The sequence below is a fragment of the Macaca fascicularis genome, chromosome 7, assembly GCF_037993035.2.
Source record: "Macaca fascicularis isolate 582-1 chromosome 7, T2T-MFA8v1.1".
Lineage (NCBI taxonomy): Eukaryota > Metazoa > Chordata > Mammalia > Primates > Cercopithecidae > Macaca > Macaca fascicularis.
In genome coordinates, this window is record NC_088381.1 from 175,019,092 (window position 1) to 175,035,211 (window position 16,120).

Genomic DNA, 16,120 nt, shown 5'->3' on the forward strand with positions numbered 1-16,120 from the left:
CACAGTAGAAGAAAACAAATAACAAAGACCAGAGCAGAACTAGATAAAGTTAAGAACCAAGAAATACAAAGAACCAACAAAATAAAACATTGGGCTTTTGAGATGATAAACAAAACTTACAGACCACTAGCTAGATTAGGCAAGTAAAGTAGACAGACAATTTAAAAAAGCAGAATGAGAAACAAACAAGAAAAGATTACAACTGATGCCATAGAAATATAAATGATCAACATAGACCACTATGAACATCTCCAGGCTAACAAACTAGAAAATTTAGGGTGAACAGATAAATGTCTGAAAACATGCAATCTCCCAAGATTGAAACAGGAAGAAATAAAAATCCTGAAGAGACAAACAAACATTATTGATATTCAAGCAGTAATTTTAAGAAGTCTCAACAAAGAAGCCCTAAAACAGATGATTTTAAACGGTGAATTCTGCCCAATATACTAAAAGATCTGCTAGCAATTCTACAGAAACCTTTTCAAAAAATTGAGTAGAGTGTATTTCTCGCTAACTCATTCCACAAAGCCACTAACAGCCTGATACCACATCCATGCCAGGACCCAAAAAGGAATACTACAGATCAATATCACTGATGACTATAGATGTAAAAATCCTCAACTAGACACAAGAAAATTGAATCCAATCACATATCAAAAAGATAAAATGCCACAATCTACTAAGTTTTGTTTCAGGGATGCAAGGATGGCTCAACATTCATGTATCAATAACCGTGATCCACCACATAAACAAAATTCAAAACAGCGTCTTCATCCTTGTGGGTTACAGACACACAGACACACTGCAGCGTCTTCATCCCTGTGGGTTACAGACACACAGACACACCGCAGCATCTTCATCCCTGTGGCAGTCGATGGGCACTTGAGCTGTATTCTCCATTTAACTACTGTGAGTGGTGACACCAGGTACATTTTTGTATAAGGTTTTCCGTGAAGACCATTTTCCAAAGTTGCTGTCCCATTTCAATACCAACCAGCAACCATGACCATTCCAAATTCAATGTGTCTTTGCCTACAAGTGATTATGTTTTTCTGTTCATTTTTGAATCCTGGTTATCTTAGTGTGTGTAACGTGGTAATCTGTAGGGAACTTAAATCATCAGTATAAACTAGATAACCCTATTAAAAATGGGGAAAGGACATGCACAGAAGCTTCTCAAACACTGACATACAAGTGAATAAGTAACATATAAAAATGCACAGCATCATCAATCGTGAGATAAGTGCAAATCAAAACCAAAGGAGATACTATCTGACACCTGTCAGAATTACTATCACTAAAAGATCAGAAATTAGCAGATGCAGGCAAAGCTATAGAGAAAAGGGAACACTTACATACTTTTGGTGAAAATGTGACTTGCTCCAAGCACTATGGCAATCAGTCTGGAGATTTCATGAATAAATTAAAGCAGAGCTACCATTCCCCTCAGCAATCTCATTACTGGGTATATGCCCAAGAAAAAACAAATTATTGTAACAAAAAGACATATCCACTCATGTGTGTTTCACTGTGCAGTTCACAGTACCACAGACATGGGATCAACCTAAATGCCCATCGGTTATAGACTGGATAAAAAACATGGTACTTATACACAGTGCAATACTATGCTGCTGTAAAAAAGAATGAAATCCTGTTTTTGCAGCAAATTGGGTGGAGCTGGAGACCAAAATTCTAAGCAAACTGACATAGCAACCGATGATAAGAGTCAATGGGAGGGGAAATGGACATTTTGGGTGTTGCTCTGTGTAAAATTGAGAAAAGAAATCCCCTGGGTACATGAGCTCTTGAAATAGACAAGCCTGGAGACACTCATGTCCTGACTTTCATATCATTAGGTTGTGCTTTTTCTCATTTATAGTCAGTTATCATTGCTTTCCTTCACTCTTGTCTAAAATAGTCACACATTATAATCTAGAGACATTAAAATAAAAATAACATATTTGAACATTAGAACAAGTGGTAACTTTTAGGTCAAAGTTAGCATGGATTCAGTGTGATAGACAGGAGACATGGCTGAATACTAGCAGCGTGTTCACAGTAATTCTATGTAAATTAGGAAAACATGTTTACATCTTTTAGATCAGATTCCCATTGAAATCCTTGATCTAATATCATCTCTGATGAATCACACGTCAGTAAAGAAACTGGAGGTTATGCACTCAATTGAGTAGTACAACCTTTCATTCAGAATTTGTTCCTCTATGTGATATAAAGTCAGCATGGATGGCGGAAGTTATTGCAGTCAACAGAGCTTGTCAATAAACCAAACACAAGGATTAAATTCAAGTTCTAGAAGAGTGCCTGTCTTCAGGATGCTCTTGACACAAAGCAATTTCTCACATCTTCTGGAACATGTAAAAATGCACAACAAAATAACAAATTTTAGATGCACTCCTACATTTTAGAGACCTGACTAATATAACTTAGAAAGCAAAATCTAAAGCAAAATGAAATGGCCTAATAACTAAAAGTAAACATATTATAGTGGATCATCACCCCAAACAATCTCATGCTTGTTTAATGTTATCTGAACATGGAAGGCATTGGCATTACTTATAGAACACAGCATGTGTCCCATCCACAACCTTCTGAAAATGTGGAAGAAAATTGTCACCCTTAAACTAAAACTATCAAAACCTTAAGAAAATCTTGAATTTCACTGGCCAAAGTTTCTCTCCCTAGCAGTAAAGCATTATAGTCAACTCCCTCAGGGAGATATCAGTTATTAGCCTACGATTTGACATCAGTCAGTCGCGTATGATTTGGTAGCTAGAAGGCCCACACATTTACAGATTTACCTCCAGTGCTCACCTCTGTCCCACTTCACGCATGCCTGACAAAGTATTGAAAGTGATGACTGTATTTTACCCACTCAATTCATCAGTAGATTAAAGCTACCAATTTTCTGCATCTTTTCAAAAGCCCCCAATGACATTCAGCCAGGAAATTGTATCTACTGAAAGAAACATCCAGGTAGAATATTGCTCTTGATCCACTTTGGAAGGAGTCTTACCAGGTACTTTTAACCACAACACAGCAGTGAAATAGAAGAATGTCAATACTTGAGTTCATATTTATAAACTTTAAACTAAAAATAAAACCCTAAGCCCTGCAACTGACTAAATGTTCCATCTGCTGGCCTAGGGGACCACTCAAAAAATCTAAAAACTGAGTTCCCAGCCATGACAAAACAAGAGATCAGATACCCCTCTTATACTCACTCCCCTTTGCGGTTTAGACACAACAATGACTAACACTAATGTAAAAATGTAGGTCATACGACTGACAGACCAGACTTTCTGTGGCAATAAGATGTCAAATTATAAACAAGACCTAAGGCCTTGCCAGGCAAGGGTTTTGCCACTCACTCGTACACTTAAAAGGTAAACTGTGTTCTAACTGCCAATAGGTGATTCCTTTTCTCTAGTGGCTCAGTAAGCACGGGCACTGAGACAAGCACTGTGAGGACAATTGCAGCCCATCCCCTGATGAACTGACCCCTGTTCCACAAGCCGTAACCCCAGCTTTGCTTGAACACTAGACTCATATCAGGAACTTTCTCCTGATCAGAGACCACTGACCATGGCCTGGCTCTGGCCGTTTGCAGAGGCTGCACACTGAGTACCTTTGTGTCTCTGCTTCTGCTTTTGGCACATAGGGCCTGACTGTAATGAATTTAAATGCTAAGTCTTCACTAGTAAGTAAATAGGGGTCATAAGTTACATGTATGTGTATCCAGTATACATATGTCAGGACCACCTCCATGAACATCCATAGCCCCTCCTATAACCTGTCTATTGTGTCTGTTTAACCAAACCCTTCAGCATAAAGCTTCTGCCCAACCCCTTCTTCGTGGGAGTGCCTTTCTCTCATCTTTACCAAAAGCTATGCTTTCCAGCATACGGGATGGCTGTAACCCTTGATAAAAAATAAACTCTCACTTTCCTAAATTGTAGATAGTGTTTTGTTTTTAACACAACTGAAGACTAAATTCACAATTTCATCTAATTATAAGGCTACTTTAGTGAAGAACGACAAACCGAGAGTTTTCACATATACTGTAAGGGCCTGTGATATTTTGAAGCAGGAAGCTGACCTGAGACCTTCAGAATAAACTGATGACTGTGGATAATGAAAAGGCCCCACACAGGGCATTGATTCAGCACCTCTGCCTGTCTCATTCCTTCTTCTCTTTCTTTTTATTATGTCCTCACAGTAATAAAAAATCTTTTTTTTAGACCTGTTTGCTTTTCACATATAGTGGACGCTTATCTCTCCTTTAAACTCATTTTCTAAAGCTGCTGGGAGAACAAAGTGTCAGGTCTTAGTTTTGGTGCCAGGTTGCTGATGAGTTAAGGTTTATCTTCCTCCTCCTTATCCCCTGCATGTGGTAAATCTAGTAAGAAATCACGGAAGCCCCTCATCTGATGCCAGTGTGAGGTTTAAGTCACACAAGCTCCCTCTCATGAGTAGAAACCCCTGCCCCGACCCCAGCACCAAATCGTTGTGAAGCCCTGAGCCAGCCTCCTTTCCTGCTCTACCGAGGAAATTCCAGTTTGTAATTTCTTCAGAGACCTGTGCTGCTCTCAGCAGCCACCTCAAAAATAGAGTTAATAAATATTTTCATAATCACCTGGGGTGTGAGTGTGGAAGCATCAGACTCGACATCCACACTAAACATTGGTGGGGTCTCTCTTCCTTTGCCAGGGATCACCTACAATTGGAACTGTGGGCTTGGAGTCCTGACAGTGACCACAGGCGGCCCTTCTTCTCTTGCACTGGATGCTAACCCCCTCTGCCCCAGTGCCCAGCGTGCACATTATCCAGCCTGCTGCTCGCTGGCCCTTTGAGTTCTGTTGAGCTGGGCTGCATTGCTGAATTAAACACAGCATATTTTACAGATTTAGCTGATTAACTTCAGAAGCATTGAAAGGTTAGTGAGGTTGAGAAACACGCATCAGTGACTGTAGGTGACTCTGTCTTTGGTGCATGTGAGAAAGTTTTTCTCTTGTTACGACAAATGTTTCTTCTTCAGAGACTTCCCAGGAAGAACAGGATAAGGAATCCAGACAAGTGCCCCAAAGGAAACTGTTTTATGGAGAGGAAGCCACAGGGCTGACAGGAAACCAGACCTTAACCCCCATCTGCACCTGCCCTAAGGCTGGCTCTTGTGCTCAGTGGGTCCTGAGCGCCCCCAGGTGGTCCTGTTCCCCCTTCAGGGAGGCTTGTTTCTGGGCACACACAGACTTTTTTTCTAATTGTTTTCACAAAGATGGAGACAGTGTAAACCGTGAATCCATGTATCTCAGAGAACACAGAACAGCAGGAGAAGACCCTTCATCCCAACACACACATTTAGGTAAATCTTATTAAAACTACTGAAAACCAAAGACAAATAGAAATACATGCAGGCAAGTGGAGGTGAGTAGAGGGGAGATTCCTTCCAAAAGAACAGAAAAGATGATGACGGCTTTCTTCTGGTTAAAACCTTACAAGCAAGAGGAAAATTGATGGTGTCAGTAAAGTGTTGGAAGAAAAGCCAACCCATTATTTTATAGCCCATGGATGTTCTCTAAAAAGTGAAAAAAAACAAGTTCTATTTCTTATTGACAGCATGAGGGGCTCAATGAATCCATGCCCTCAGGAGACCAGTGAAAATTATTTTGGAAAATTACAGGGTTTGGAAAGGCTCTGACAGCAAAGAGCAAGTGAAGAAACATTTATTCAGGAAAATCTAGAAAACTCAGTAAGGTCAGTCATTATATTTTATCTAAGATGCTCCTACTTCCTTCCACATCCCAGCTCAGCATGATGTATTGTAACCTCCACTACAAAAGATGCAGCCAAGAAGACAGGACACCGTCTACCAGCTCCCACCAGAGGAAACTCTTCCCCAGGGGCCAGGACATTGGCCCTCTGACCCTGCCCACAGCACGTGATGCTGAGGCTCAGTTCTGGACAAGAGCTACTGAGAGCCAGAGACTCACTTCTTCCATGGAGCCCCACTCATGGATGGAGGCTCTGCCCTGGGTTCAGAGCCACTGGAAACATTGGGTCCCTGGTTTCTAGCTCTGTCCTACAGCAGAGGTTCCACCCCACAAGAACCAAAGTACTGGAAACATGGGAAGCTTCTGCCCAACCCTCCACTTAGCGCTCATCTCCTATGCTGAGGAAGAAAAAAGCTCAATTTGGTCTCCACCTGCAGAAACTTGGTTATGTGCTCTGTCCCAGAAGAGAGGGAGTGCTGGAATTCAGTCATAACATATGATCCTTAATTTGGTCCCAAGCATCCTAACTTCAGTAACAACAGAATGTGGAAAAGTTCAAAGGCTGCTGGTGCTCTCAAAAAGAGTGGAGGGTGTAGTGGAAGGCCCTTGGAACGAGATGGGTGGATGTATGGGAGATGCAGACTAAACTGCACGGCTGCTGGCTTGCAGGAGAGAACCGAGGAGGGGGAGAGCTGGAGGACATTCTCTTGTGGTTGGAACAAATGCTGGACACTGTTCTAAGGAGCCAGTGTTTGTTTGCTTCAGTCTGTGAAGCACTTCAAACCTCAGTGCATGGTTGAAAATAGATTTTTCCATCTGCATGTGGCGGAGATCAACATCTGGGCCTGGTCAGGAAAGAGACAGAGAAAGCCCAGCCCAAACCACTGACACCTGAGGATGACCGTGGTGCTTACAGCTGTGTCCCTTTGATCTTTGCGACTGGCTTCTCTCACTTAGCATCATGTCTGGAGTTCACCTGTAATGGTTTATGTATCGGTCACTTGTTATTTTTTTATTGCTGATGGTGTTTAATTGATAGATGCTTCCTAGTTACTTCACCTATTCAAATTTTGAGACATTTATGTTATTTTTAGTTTCTAACACACACACCCCCACACACAATATCTTGAATATTTTAATAGAAGCTATGTGTGAATGTAAGATTGTATTTCTCTGAAGCAAATATTCAGGAGTGGGATCTTAGGGTCAGGTGTTAAGGGCATGTTTGATTTTGGAGAAAACTAAAACTTATTTTCCTGAGTATCTGTTTCATTTTGCATTCCCGTTAGCAATGATTTAGACTCTAGCAACCTGGCATGCTCACCGGCATTGGTGTTATCTGTATTTCCTCTTCATTTCAGTCATTTAAAAAAGTGTGTGGTGGTGTCTCATTGTGGACTTGGTTTCAATTTCTCTAATGGAAAATCCTGTTGAGAGCCTGTTTATACGTTTCTGTGTCGTCTGCACATCGTCTTTGATGAAACGTCTGTACAAACCCTTGTCTAATTTATCCATCGGTTGTTTCCTTTTTATTCACAGTCGAGTTCTGAGGGTTCTTATTATAATCACATTGGTGGTTATATGACTTGCAAGCAGTTTCTCATCTGTAACCTGGCATTCATTTTCTTACAGTCACTTGAGTAGAGAAAGTTTTTAAATTTAATGAGGTCAACTAATATCAATTTCTTTTATTGATCACATTTTACATTTCAATTTTAAGATCATTGGACAACTCCTAATTATTGTTTATTGTGCCCATTATATAATGTCTCATCATCTCCCACCTTGTGCTCTCCCATCGTTCTAAGTCTCCAATGTCCATAATTTCTCTCTACATATCCTTGTGCACACACTGTTTACCTCGCACTTGTAACGTGTGACACGTGACATTCTGTTTGTGAGGTAATTCACTAATTATATTGTCCCTCAATTCTATGCATCTTGCTGCAAAAGACACAGTTTCATTCCTTATTGTGGCTGGCTAGTATTGAACTGTGCATACATGCTATATTCTTTTATAAAATCATCCATTTGAGGACACTCTGTTTGACATATGTGCTACTGAGAATAGTTTTATGGTAAGCATAGAAGTGTCGGTATCTTCTAGAAATAATGGTTTATTTTCCTTTGGGTAGTTGCCCAGCAGTGGGATTGCTGGACCAAATGGCAGGTCTATTTCTAGTTTTCTGGGAAACCTCCACACCGTTCTCCATAGAGGTTGTCCTCGTCCACATCCTCATCAACAGTGTCTAAGAGTTGCCTTTATTTCCCATCCTCACCAACATCTGATATTTTTGAGTTTTTAGTAATAGTCATTGTAACTGGTGGAAGATGATATCTTATTGTGATTTTAATTTGCATATCCCTGATGGTCAGTGATGTTGAGCATTGTTTATATATTTATTATCCATTTCTATGTGTTCTTTTGAAAACGTCTACTCATGTCCTTTGCTCATTTTAGTGGGGTTATTTGGTTCTTGTTGCTGTTGTTGTTGTAGAGTTGTTTGAGTTCCTTGCAAATTCTTCATGTTCGTTCCCTGTCACAGGCAAAGTGTACAAAAGTTTTCTGCCATTCTGCAAACTGACTATTCACTCTGTTGTTTTGAAAAAGAATTCTTGATTATGTAAAAAGACCAAATCTACGTCTGATTGGGGTGCCTGAAAGTGAGGGGGAAAATGGAACCAAGTTGGAAAACACTCTTCAGGATATCATCCAGGAGAACTTCCCCAACCTAGTAGGGCAGGCCAACATTCAAATCCAGGAAATACAGAGAACGCCACAAAGATACTCCTTGAGAAGAGCAACTCCAAGACACATAATTGCCAGATTCACCAAAGTTGAAATGAAGGAAAAAATCTTAAGGGCAGCCAGAGAGAAAGGTCGGGTTACCCACAAAGGGAAGCCCATCAGACTAACAGCAGATCTCTCGGCAGAAACTCTACAAGCCAGAAGAGAGTGGGGGCCAATATTCAACATTCTTAAAGAAAAGAATTTTAAACCCAGAATTTCATATCCAGCCAAACTAAGTTTCATAAGTGAAGGAGAAATAAAATCCTTTACAGATAAGCAAATGCTTAGAGATTTTGTCACCACTAGGCCTGCCTTACAAGAGACCCTGAAGGAAGCACTAAACATGGAAAAGAACAACCGGTACCAGCCATTGCAAAAACATGCCAAAATGTAAAGACCATCGATGCTAGGAAGAAACTGCATCAACTAACGAGCAAAATAACCAGTTAATATCATAATGGCAGGATCAAGTTCACACATAACAATTTTAACCTTAAATGTAAATGGACTAAATGCTCCAATTAAAAGACACAGACTGGCAAACTGGATAAAGAGTCAAGACCCATCAGTCTGCTGTATTCAGGAGACCCATCTCACACGCAGAGACATACATAGGCTCAAAATAAAGGGATGGAGGAAGATTTACCAAGCAAATGGAGAACAAAAAAAAGCGGGGGTTGTAATCCTAGTCTCTGATAAAACAGACTTTAAACCATCAAAGATCAAAAGAGACAAAGAAGGCCATTACATAATGGTAAAGGGATCAATTCAACAGGAAGAGCTAACTATCCTAAATATATATGCACCCGATACAGGAGCACCCAGATTCATAAAGCAAGTCCTTAGAGACTTACAAAGAGACTTAGACTCCCATACAATAATAATGGGAGACTTCAACACTCCACTGTCAACATTAGACAGATCAACGAGACAGAAAGTTAACAAGGATATCCAGGAATTGAACTCATCTCTGCAGCAAGCAGACCTAATAGACATCTATAGAACTCTCCACCCCAAATCAACAGAATATACATTCTTCTCAGCACCACATCGTACTTACTCCAAAATCGACCACGTAATTGGAAGTAAAGCACTCCTCAGCAAATGTACAAGAACAGAAATTATAACAAACTGTCTCTCAGACCACAGTGCAATCAAACTAGAACTCAGGACTAAGAAACTCAATCAAAACCGCTCAACTACATGGAAACTGAACAACCTGCTCCTGAATGACTACTGGGTACATAACGAAATGAAGGCAGAAATAAAGATGTTCTTTGAAACCAATGAGAACAAAGATACAACATACCAGAATCTCTGGGACACATTTAAAGCAGTGTGTAGAGGGAAATTTATAGCACTAAATGCCCACAAGAGAAAGCAGGAAAGATATAAATTGACACTCAACATCTCAATTAAAAGAACTAGAGAAGCAAGAGCAAACACATTTGAAAGCTAGCAGAAGGCAAGAAATAACTAAGATCAGAGCAGAACTGAAGGAGATACAGACACAAAAAACTCTCCAAAAAATCAATGAATCCAGGAGTTGGTTTTTTGAAAAGATCAACAAAATTGACAGACCACTAGCAAGACTAATAAAGAAGAAAAGAGAGAAGAATCAAATCGACGCAATTAAAAATGATAAAGGGGATATCACCACCGACCCCACAGAAATACAAACTACCATCAGAGAATACTATAAACACCTCTACGCAAATAAACTGGAACATCTAGAAGAAATGGATAATTTCCTGGACGCTTACACTCTTCCAAGACTAAACCAGGAAGAAGTTGAATCCCTGAATAGACCAATAGCAGGCTCTGAAATTGAGGCAATAATTAATAGCCTCCCAACCAAAAAAAGTCCAGGACCAGATGGATTCACAGCTGAATTCTACCAGAGGTACAAGGAGGAGTTGGTACCATTCCTTCTGAAACTATTCCAATCAATAGAAAAAGAGGGAATCCTCCCTAACTCATTTTATGAGGCCAACATCATCCTGATACCAAAGCCTGGCAGAGACACAACAAAAAAAGAGAATTTTAGACCAATATCCCTGATGAACATCGATGCAAAAATCCTCAATAAAATACTGGCAAACCGGATTCAGCAGCACATCAAAAAGCTTATCCACCATGATCAAGTGGGCTTCATCCCTGGGATGCAAGGCTGGTTCAACATTCGCAAATCAATAAACATAATCCAGCATATAAACAGAACCAAAGACAAGAACCACATGATTATCTCAATAGATGCAGAAAAGGCCTTTGACAAAATTCAACAGCCCTTCATGCTAAAAACGCTCAATAAATTCGGTATTGATGGAATGTACCTCAAAATAATAAGAGCTATTTATGACAAACCCACAGCCAATATCATACTGAATGGGCAAAAACTGGAAAAATTCCCTTTGAAAACTGGCACAAGACAGGGATGCCCTCTCTCACCACTCCTATTCAACATAGTGTTGGAAGTTCTGGCTAGGGCAATTAGGCAAGAGAAAGAAATCAAGTGTATTCAGTTAGGAAAAGAAGAAGTCAAATTGTCCCTGTTTGCAGATGACATGATTGTATATTTAGAAAACCCCATCGTCTCAGCCCAAAATCTCCTTAAGCTGATAAGCAACTTCAGCAAAGTCTCAGGATACAAAATTAATGTGCAAAAATCACAAGCATTCTTATACACCAGTAACAGACAAACAGAGAGCCAAATCAGGAATGAACTTCCATTCACAATTGCTTCAAAGAGAATAAAATACCTAGGAATCCAACTGACAAGGGATGTAAAGGACCTCTTCAAGGAGAACTACAAACCACTGCTCAGTGAAATAAAAGAGGACACAAACAAATGGAAGAACATACCATGCTCATGGATAGGAAGAATCAATATCGTGAAAATGGCCATACTGCCCAAGGTAATTTATAGATTCAATGCCATCCCCATCAAGCTACCAATGAGTTTCCTCACAGAATTGGAAAAAACTGCTTTAAAGTTCATATGGAACCAAAAAAGAGCCCGCATCTCCAAGACAATCCTAAGTCAAAAGAACAAAGCTGGAGGCATCACGCTACCTGACTTCAAACTATACTACAAGGCTACAGTAACCAAAACAGCATGGTACTGGTACCAAAACAGAGATATAGACCAATGGAACAGAACAGAGTCCTCAGAAATAATACCACACATCTACAGCCATCTGATCTTTGACAAACCTGAGATAAACAAGAAATGGGGAAAGGATTCCCTATTTAATAAATGGTGCTGGGAAAATTGGCTAGCCATAAGTAGAAAGCTGAAACTGGATCCTTTCCTTACTCCTTATACGAAAATTAATTCAAGATGGATTAGAGACTTAAATGTTAGACCTAATACCATAAAAATCCTAGAGGAAAACCTAGGTAGTACCATTCAGGACATAGGCATGGGCAAAGACTTCATGTCTAAAACACCAAAAGCAACGGCAGCAAAAGCCAAAATTGACAAATGGGATCTGATTAAACTAAAGAGCTTCTGCACAGCAAAAGAAACTACCATCAGAGTGAACAGGCAACCTACAGAATGGGAGAAAATTTTTGCAATCTACTCATCTGACAAAGGGCTAATATCCAGAACCTACAAAGAACTCAAACAAATTTACAAGAAAAAAACAAACCACCCCATCAAAAAGTGGGCAAAGGATATGAACAGACATTTCTCAAAAGAAGACATTCATACAGCCAACAGACACATGAAAAAATGCTCATCATCACTGGCCATCAGAGAAATGCAAATCAAAACCACAATGAGATACCATCTCACACCAGTTAGAATGGCGATCATTCAAAAGTCAGGAAACAACAGGTGCTGGAGAGGATGTGGAGAAATAGGAACACTTTTACACTGTTGGTGGGATTGTAAACTAGTTCAACCATTATGGAAAACAGTATGGCGATTCCTCAAGGATCTAGAGCTAGATGTACCATATGACCCAGCCATCCCATTACTGGGTATATACCCAAAGGATTATAAATTATGCTGCTATAAAGACACATGCACACGTATGTTTATTGCAGCACTATTCACAATAGCAAAGACGTGGAATCAACCCAAATGTCCATCAGTGACAGATTGGATTAAGAAAATGTGGCACATATACACCATGGAATACTATGCAGCCATCAAAAAGGATGAGTTTGTGTCCTTTGTAGAGACATGGATGCAGCTGGAAACCATCATTCTTAGCAAACTATCACAAGAACAGAAAACCAAACATCGCATGTTCTCACTCATGGGTGGGAACTGAACAATGAGATCACTTGGACTCAGAAAGGGGAACATCACACACCGGGGCCTATCATGGGGAGGGGGGCGGGGGGAGGGATTGCACTGGGAGTTATACCTGATGTAAATGACGAGTTGATGGGTGCAGCACAGCAACATGGCACAAGTATACATATGTAACAAACCTGCACGTTATGCACATGTACCCTACAACTTAAAGTATAATAATAATAAATAAATTTAAAAAAAAAGAAAAAAAAAAAAGAAAAAGAATTCTTTATGTTAATTAAGTCTCATCCGTCTATATTTTTTTTAGGTAACAGGAACTTTTCGTGCTGAATCTTTGCCAAACAGGAAACAGCTTCTGCTTGCATGAACCACTAACAGGGGACATGCCATTCATTAGTAAAGAAGAGGGAGGAAGACAAGGGTCTGAGTCAGGTGGGGATAAGAAACCCAGACCCTGGCAGGAAATGGCATCTCAGCTACACTTTCCTGTTCTGTAGAGGTGGGGAGGGAGCATCACTGAGAAGCAGCCTGGGTTCTTGTACAGGAGGCGCCCGGGGCTGTGTCTCTGTGGTACCCGTGCACAGTAATATGTGGCTGTGTCCACAGGGTCCATGTTGGTCATTGTAAGGACAACCTGGTTCTTGGAGGTGTCCTTGGAGATGGTGAGCCTGCTCTTCAGCGATGTGCTGTAGTATTTACTATCATTCCAATAAATGCTTGCAAGCCATTCCAGGGCCTTCCCTGGGGGCTGACGGATCCAGCCCACACCTGTTCCAGAAGTGCTGATTGAGAACCCAGAGAAGGTGCAGGTCAGCGTGAGGGTCTGTGTGGGTTTCACGAGCGCAGGACCAGACTCCTTCAAGGTGACCTGGGACAAGACCCCTGTGGAGAAAGCATAAGAAGATGAAGCCCACAAAGAAAAGAGCAGATGTTTCCCTTCTGAAGTCGTCCCCAACCACAGCACTCACAGGACGGGACAGTCAGTAGCAGGAGCGTGGAGCAAAGCGTGTCCATGGGGGGGCACAGGAGTCACTGAGCTGGGCCCCGTGCTCAGCTTTTCAACCCACAGGAGGGTGGAGCTGGTGGAGATTTGCATCCCTCATCTGAGCCCTACTCTATGGGGTGCACTCAGGTCTCAGAACTCAGGAGGGGAATGCATCTGTGGTGAGGAGTAGTGAGGCGCAGTGAGCCCTCAGGTGTGGGCGTCCACGTGTGCTCTCCATGGAGGACACCGTCTCATTTCAGGAGCATGGCTCTCAGTCAAGGCTGTGACACTCCTGCTTCCACAGACAGGATCTTCTTGGATGCTCACGCAGGGGACATGCAACCTTCTGGTTTTAGTTCTAGAGGATTAGAGTAGAAATCAAGAAAGCTGCCATTCTTCCTCCCTTCAAGAGAAATGATGGTGGGCATCTGGTAAAGCAGGGGGCTCCCCACAAGCATTCTGATCAAAATCCTCTTTGATTAGGGGGAAAGTTATGATTTTTTTAAAAAAAAAAGCTGAAGAGAATAAATAATAAACATTTGTAAATAAGTATGTAAAGATGTGAGTGTGCAGCTGTCAATCATCATTCATGATCACCACTGAAGAGAAAGTGTTAAAGTGAGAAGAAAGAGATGGAATCGCTGTGACAACATTTGTGAATCCCTAGATCCAGGCCACTAGAGACAGGGGATGAGCTGCTCCTCATGAGCGTGGGAATAACCACATTTCCATGTCTCCTCCCTGTGGACATAAGTTTGCTACTCAACAGTTGTCATCCCCCCTCTGCCTTTGGATTTCAAGGAGGGCAGGTCAAGGGATTCCTGGGACTGGATGCTCAGAGTTAATCTGCAAACTACACTTTCTTGTTCCCTGATGAGGGCCCTTTTCAGGTGTCTTCATATAATGAATGTTTGTTAACAAAATAACCCAGTAAATACACGAAAATAAACTTTTCCAGAGGAGTCATATATCTGCCTGTAGTCTCTGCATGTAGAACTATAAACCACTGTTCTTAATAAGAAGGCAAAGGCTTCAGTTAGAATTGAAAATAAAATGCAGACCTACCCGTTTTTAGGGCCGGAGTCCATAACTGCTTGTATTCTGAGCTAATTTTGCCACACAGCAGTTCAGCATCAGACAGGCATGCTTATGTGAAGGAGTCATTGTGGGGACATTTGTGGTTTTCTGAGGGAAGAGTCCACAAAGCAATGCGTGTGCTTGTCTGAGGGAGGAATCCACGCGGGGACAGATGGGTGCACATATCTGAAAGTAATTGCCCATTTAGGGACAGTGTGAGCTAGTCTGAACTGGAGTTTGGGGAAAACTTTTCTCAGTTAAGGGAAGATGAGAATCCTCTGGGTGACCTGCTTGTCAGGAAGGAAACTGACTCACATGGGAGCCTGCTGAAAGAAAGGTATCTCGTGAAGGGAAACAACTTATATGCAAATGGGGAAAGTTACCTTATTCTTCATTGCCTGCATCTCATGCCATCGCTGCCCACACTGAGTAAAGTTGCCAGAGACTTCTATACAGTCTGCATTTCATTTTGGAGTTCATGACAAGCTACGTACTTTTTTAAGTTGCATATATTTAGGTTCATACTTGGTGTCATTAAATTCTAAGTGTTGACGAATTAATTGTGTCATGTGTCCAACATTGCATATGATTTAAAATAAGTATCACCACCCTTAATCAGTGCTCAATTCACTTACATGATACCCTCTTTCCAAATTCCTGGAAAATCTTCATATGCTTACTTTATCTATAAGTTGGTTTTATGAAATTTTAAATAAAATTATATAGTGTATTTGAAATAACTACACTTTGAAAGGTGACACACACAATCTCTCACCTAAATAACACTGGTAATTAGGGGATTCTGTAAGACTAAACTGTAATGAAACTGCGTAGAAGCACCGTGCTTTAGTAGATAAACATGCTTCCAAACAAGTACAGCTTAAATCTGATACTGCAGTGCATGTGACCTGAGATTGTGCAACTAAATAATTCAATGACATGTGATGGAGTGGAATTCTTCATATTGGAGTGGATGGTTATGAGCAGGCAAGGAAGAAAAGTTAAAAGTCTATATGTGGTATGACAGTAAGGTAAGTATATCGGTGTGTTCTCATGTTTAATGCAATATAGGTACAGAAGATTAGATATATAAATAGTTTCCATGTGCCCGAAAACATGGGTTAATATTCAAATGCTACTGTTAGCTTAGAGTCCCTAGAATCCCCGACACCACATTAACGGTACACACACCCAACATCATAATG

The 16,120-nt window shown here is 40.9% G+C and overlaps 1 long non-coding RNA gene and 1 gene segment (V, D, J or C); both read right to left on the reverse strand.

Moving 5' to 3' along the window:
- Nucleotides 1–16,120, reverse strand: part of LOC107126526 (uncharacterized) — a 444,698-nt gene that overhangs the window by 399,969 nt on the left and 28,609 nt on the right. The window lies entirely within an intron of this gene.
- On the reverse strand, nt 13,311–13,884 carry LOC102133947 (immunoglobulin heavy variable 2-70D-like). The segment is given in 2 exon segments: nt 13,311–13,735; nt 13,822–13,884. Coding segments are annotated over 2 exon segments (456 nt in total).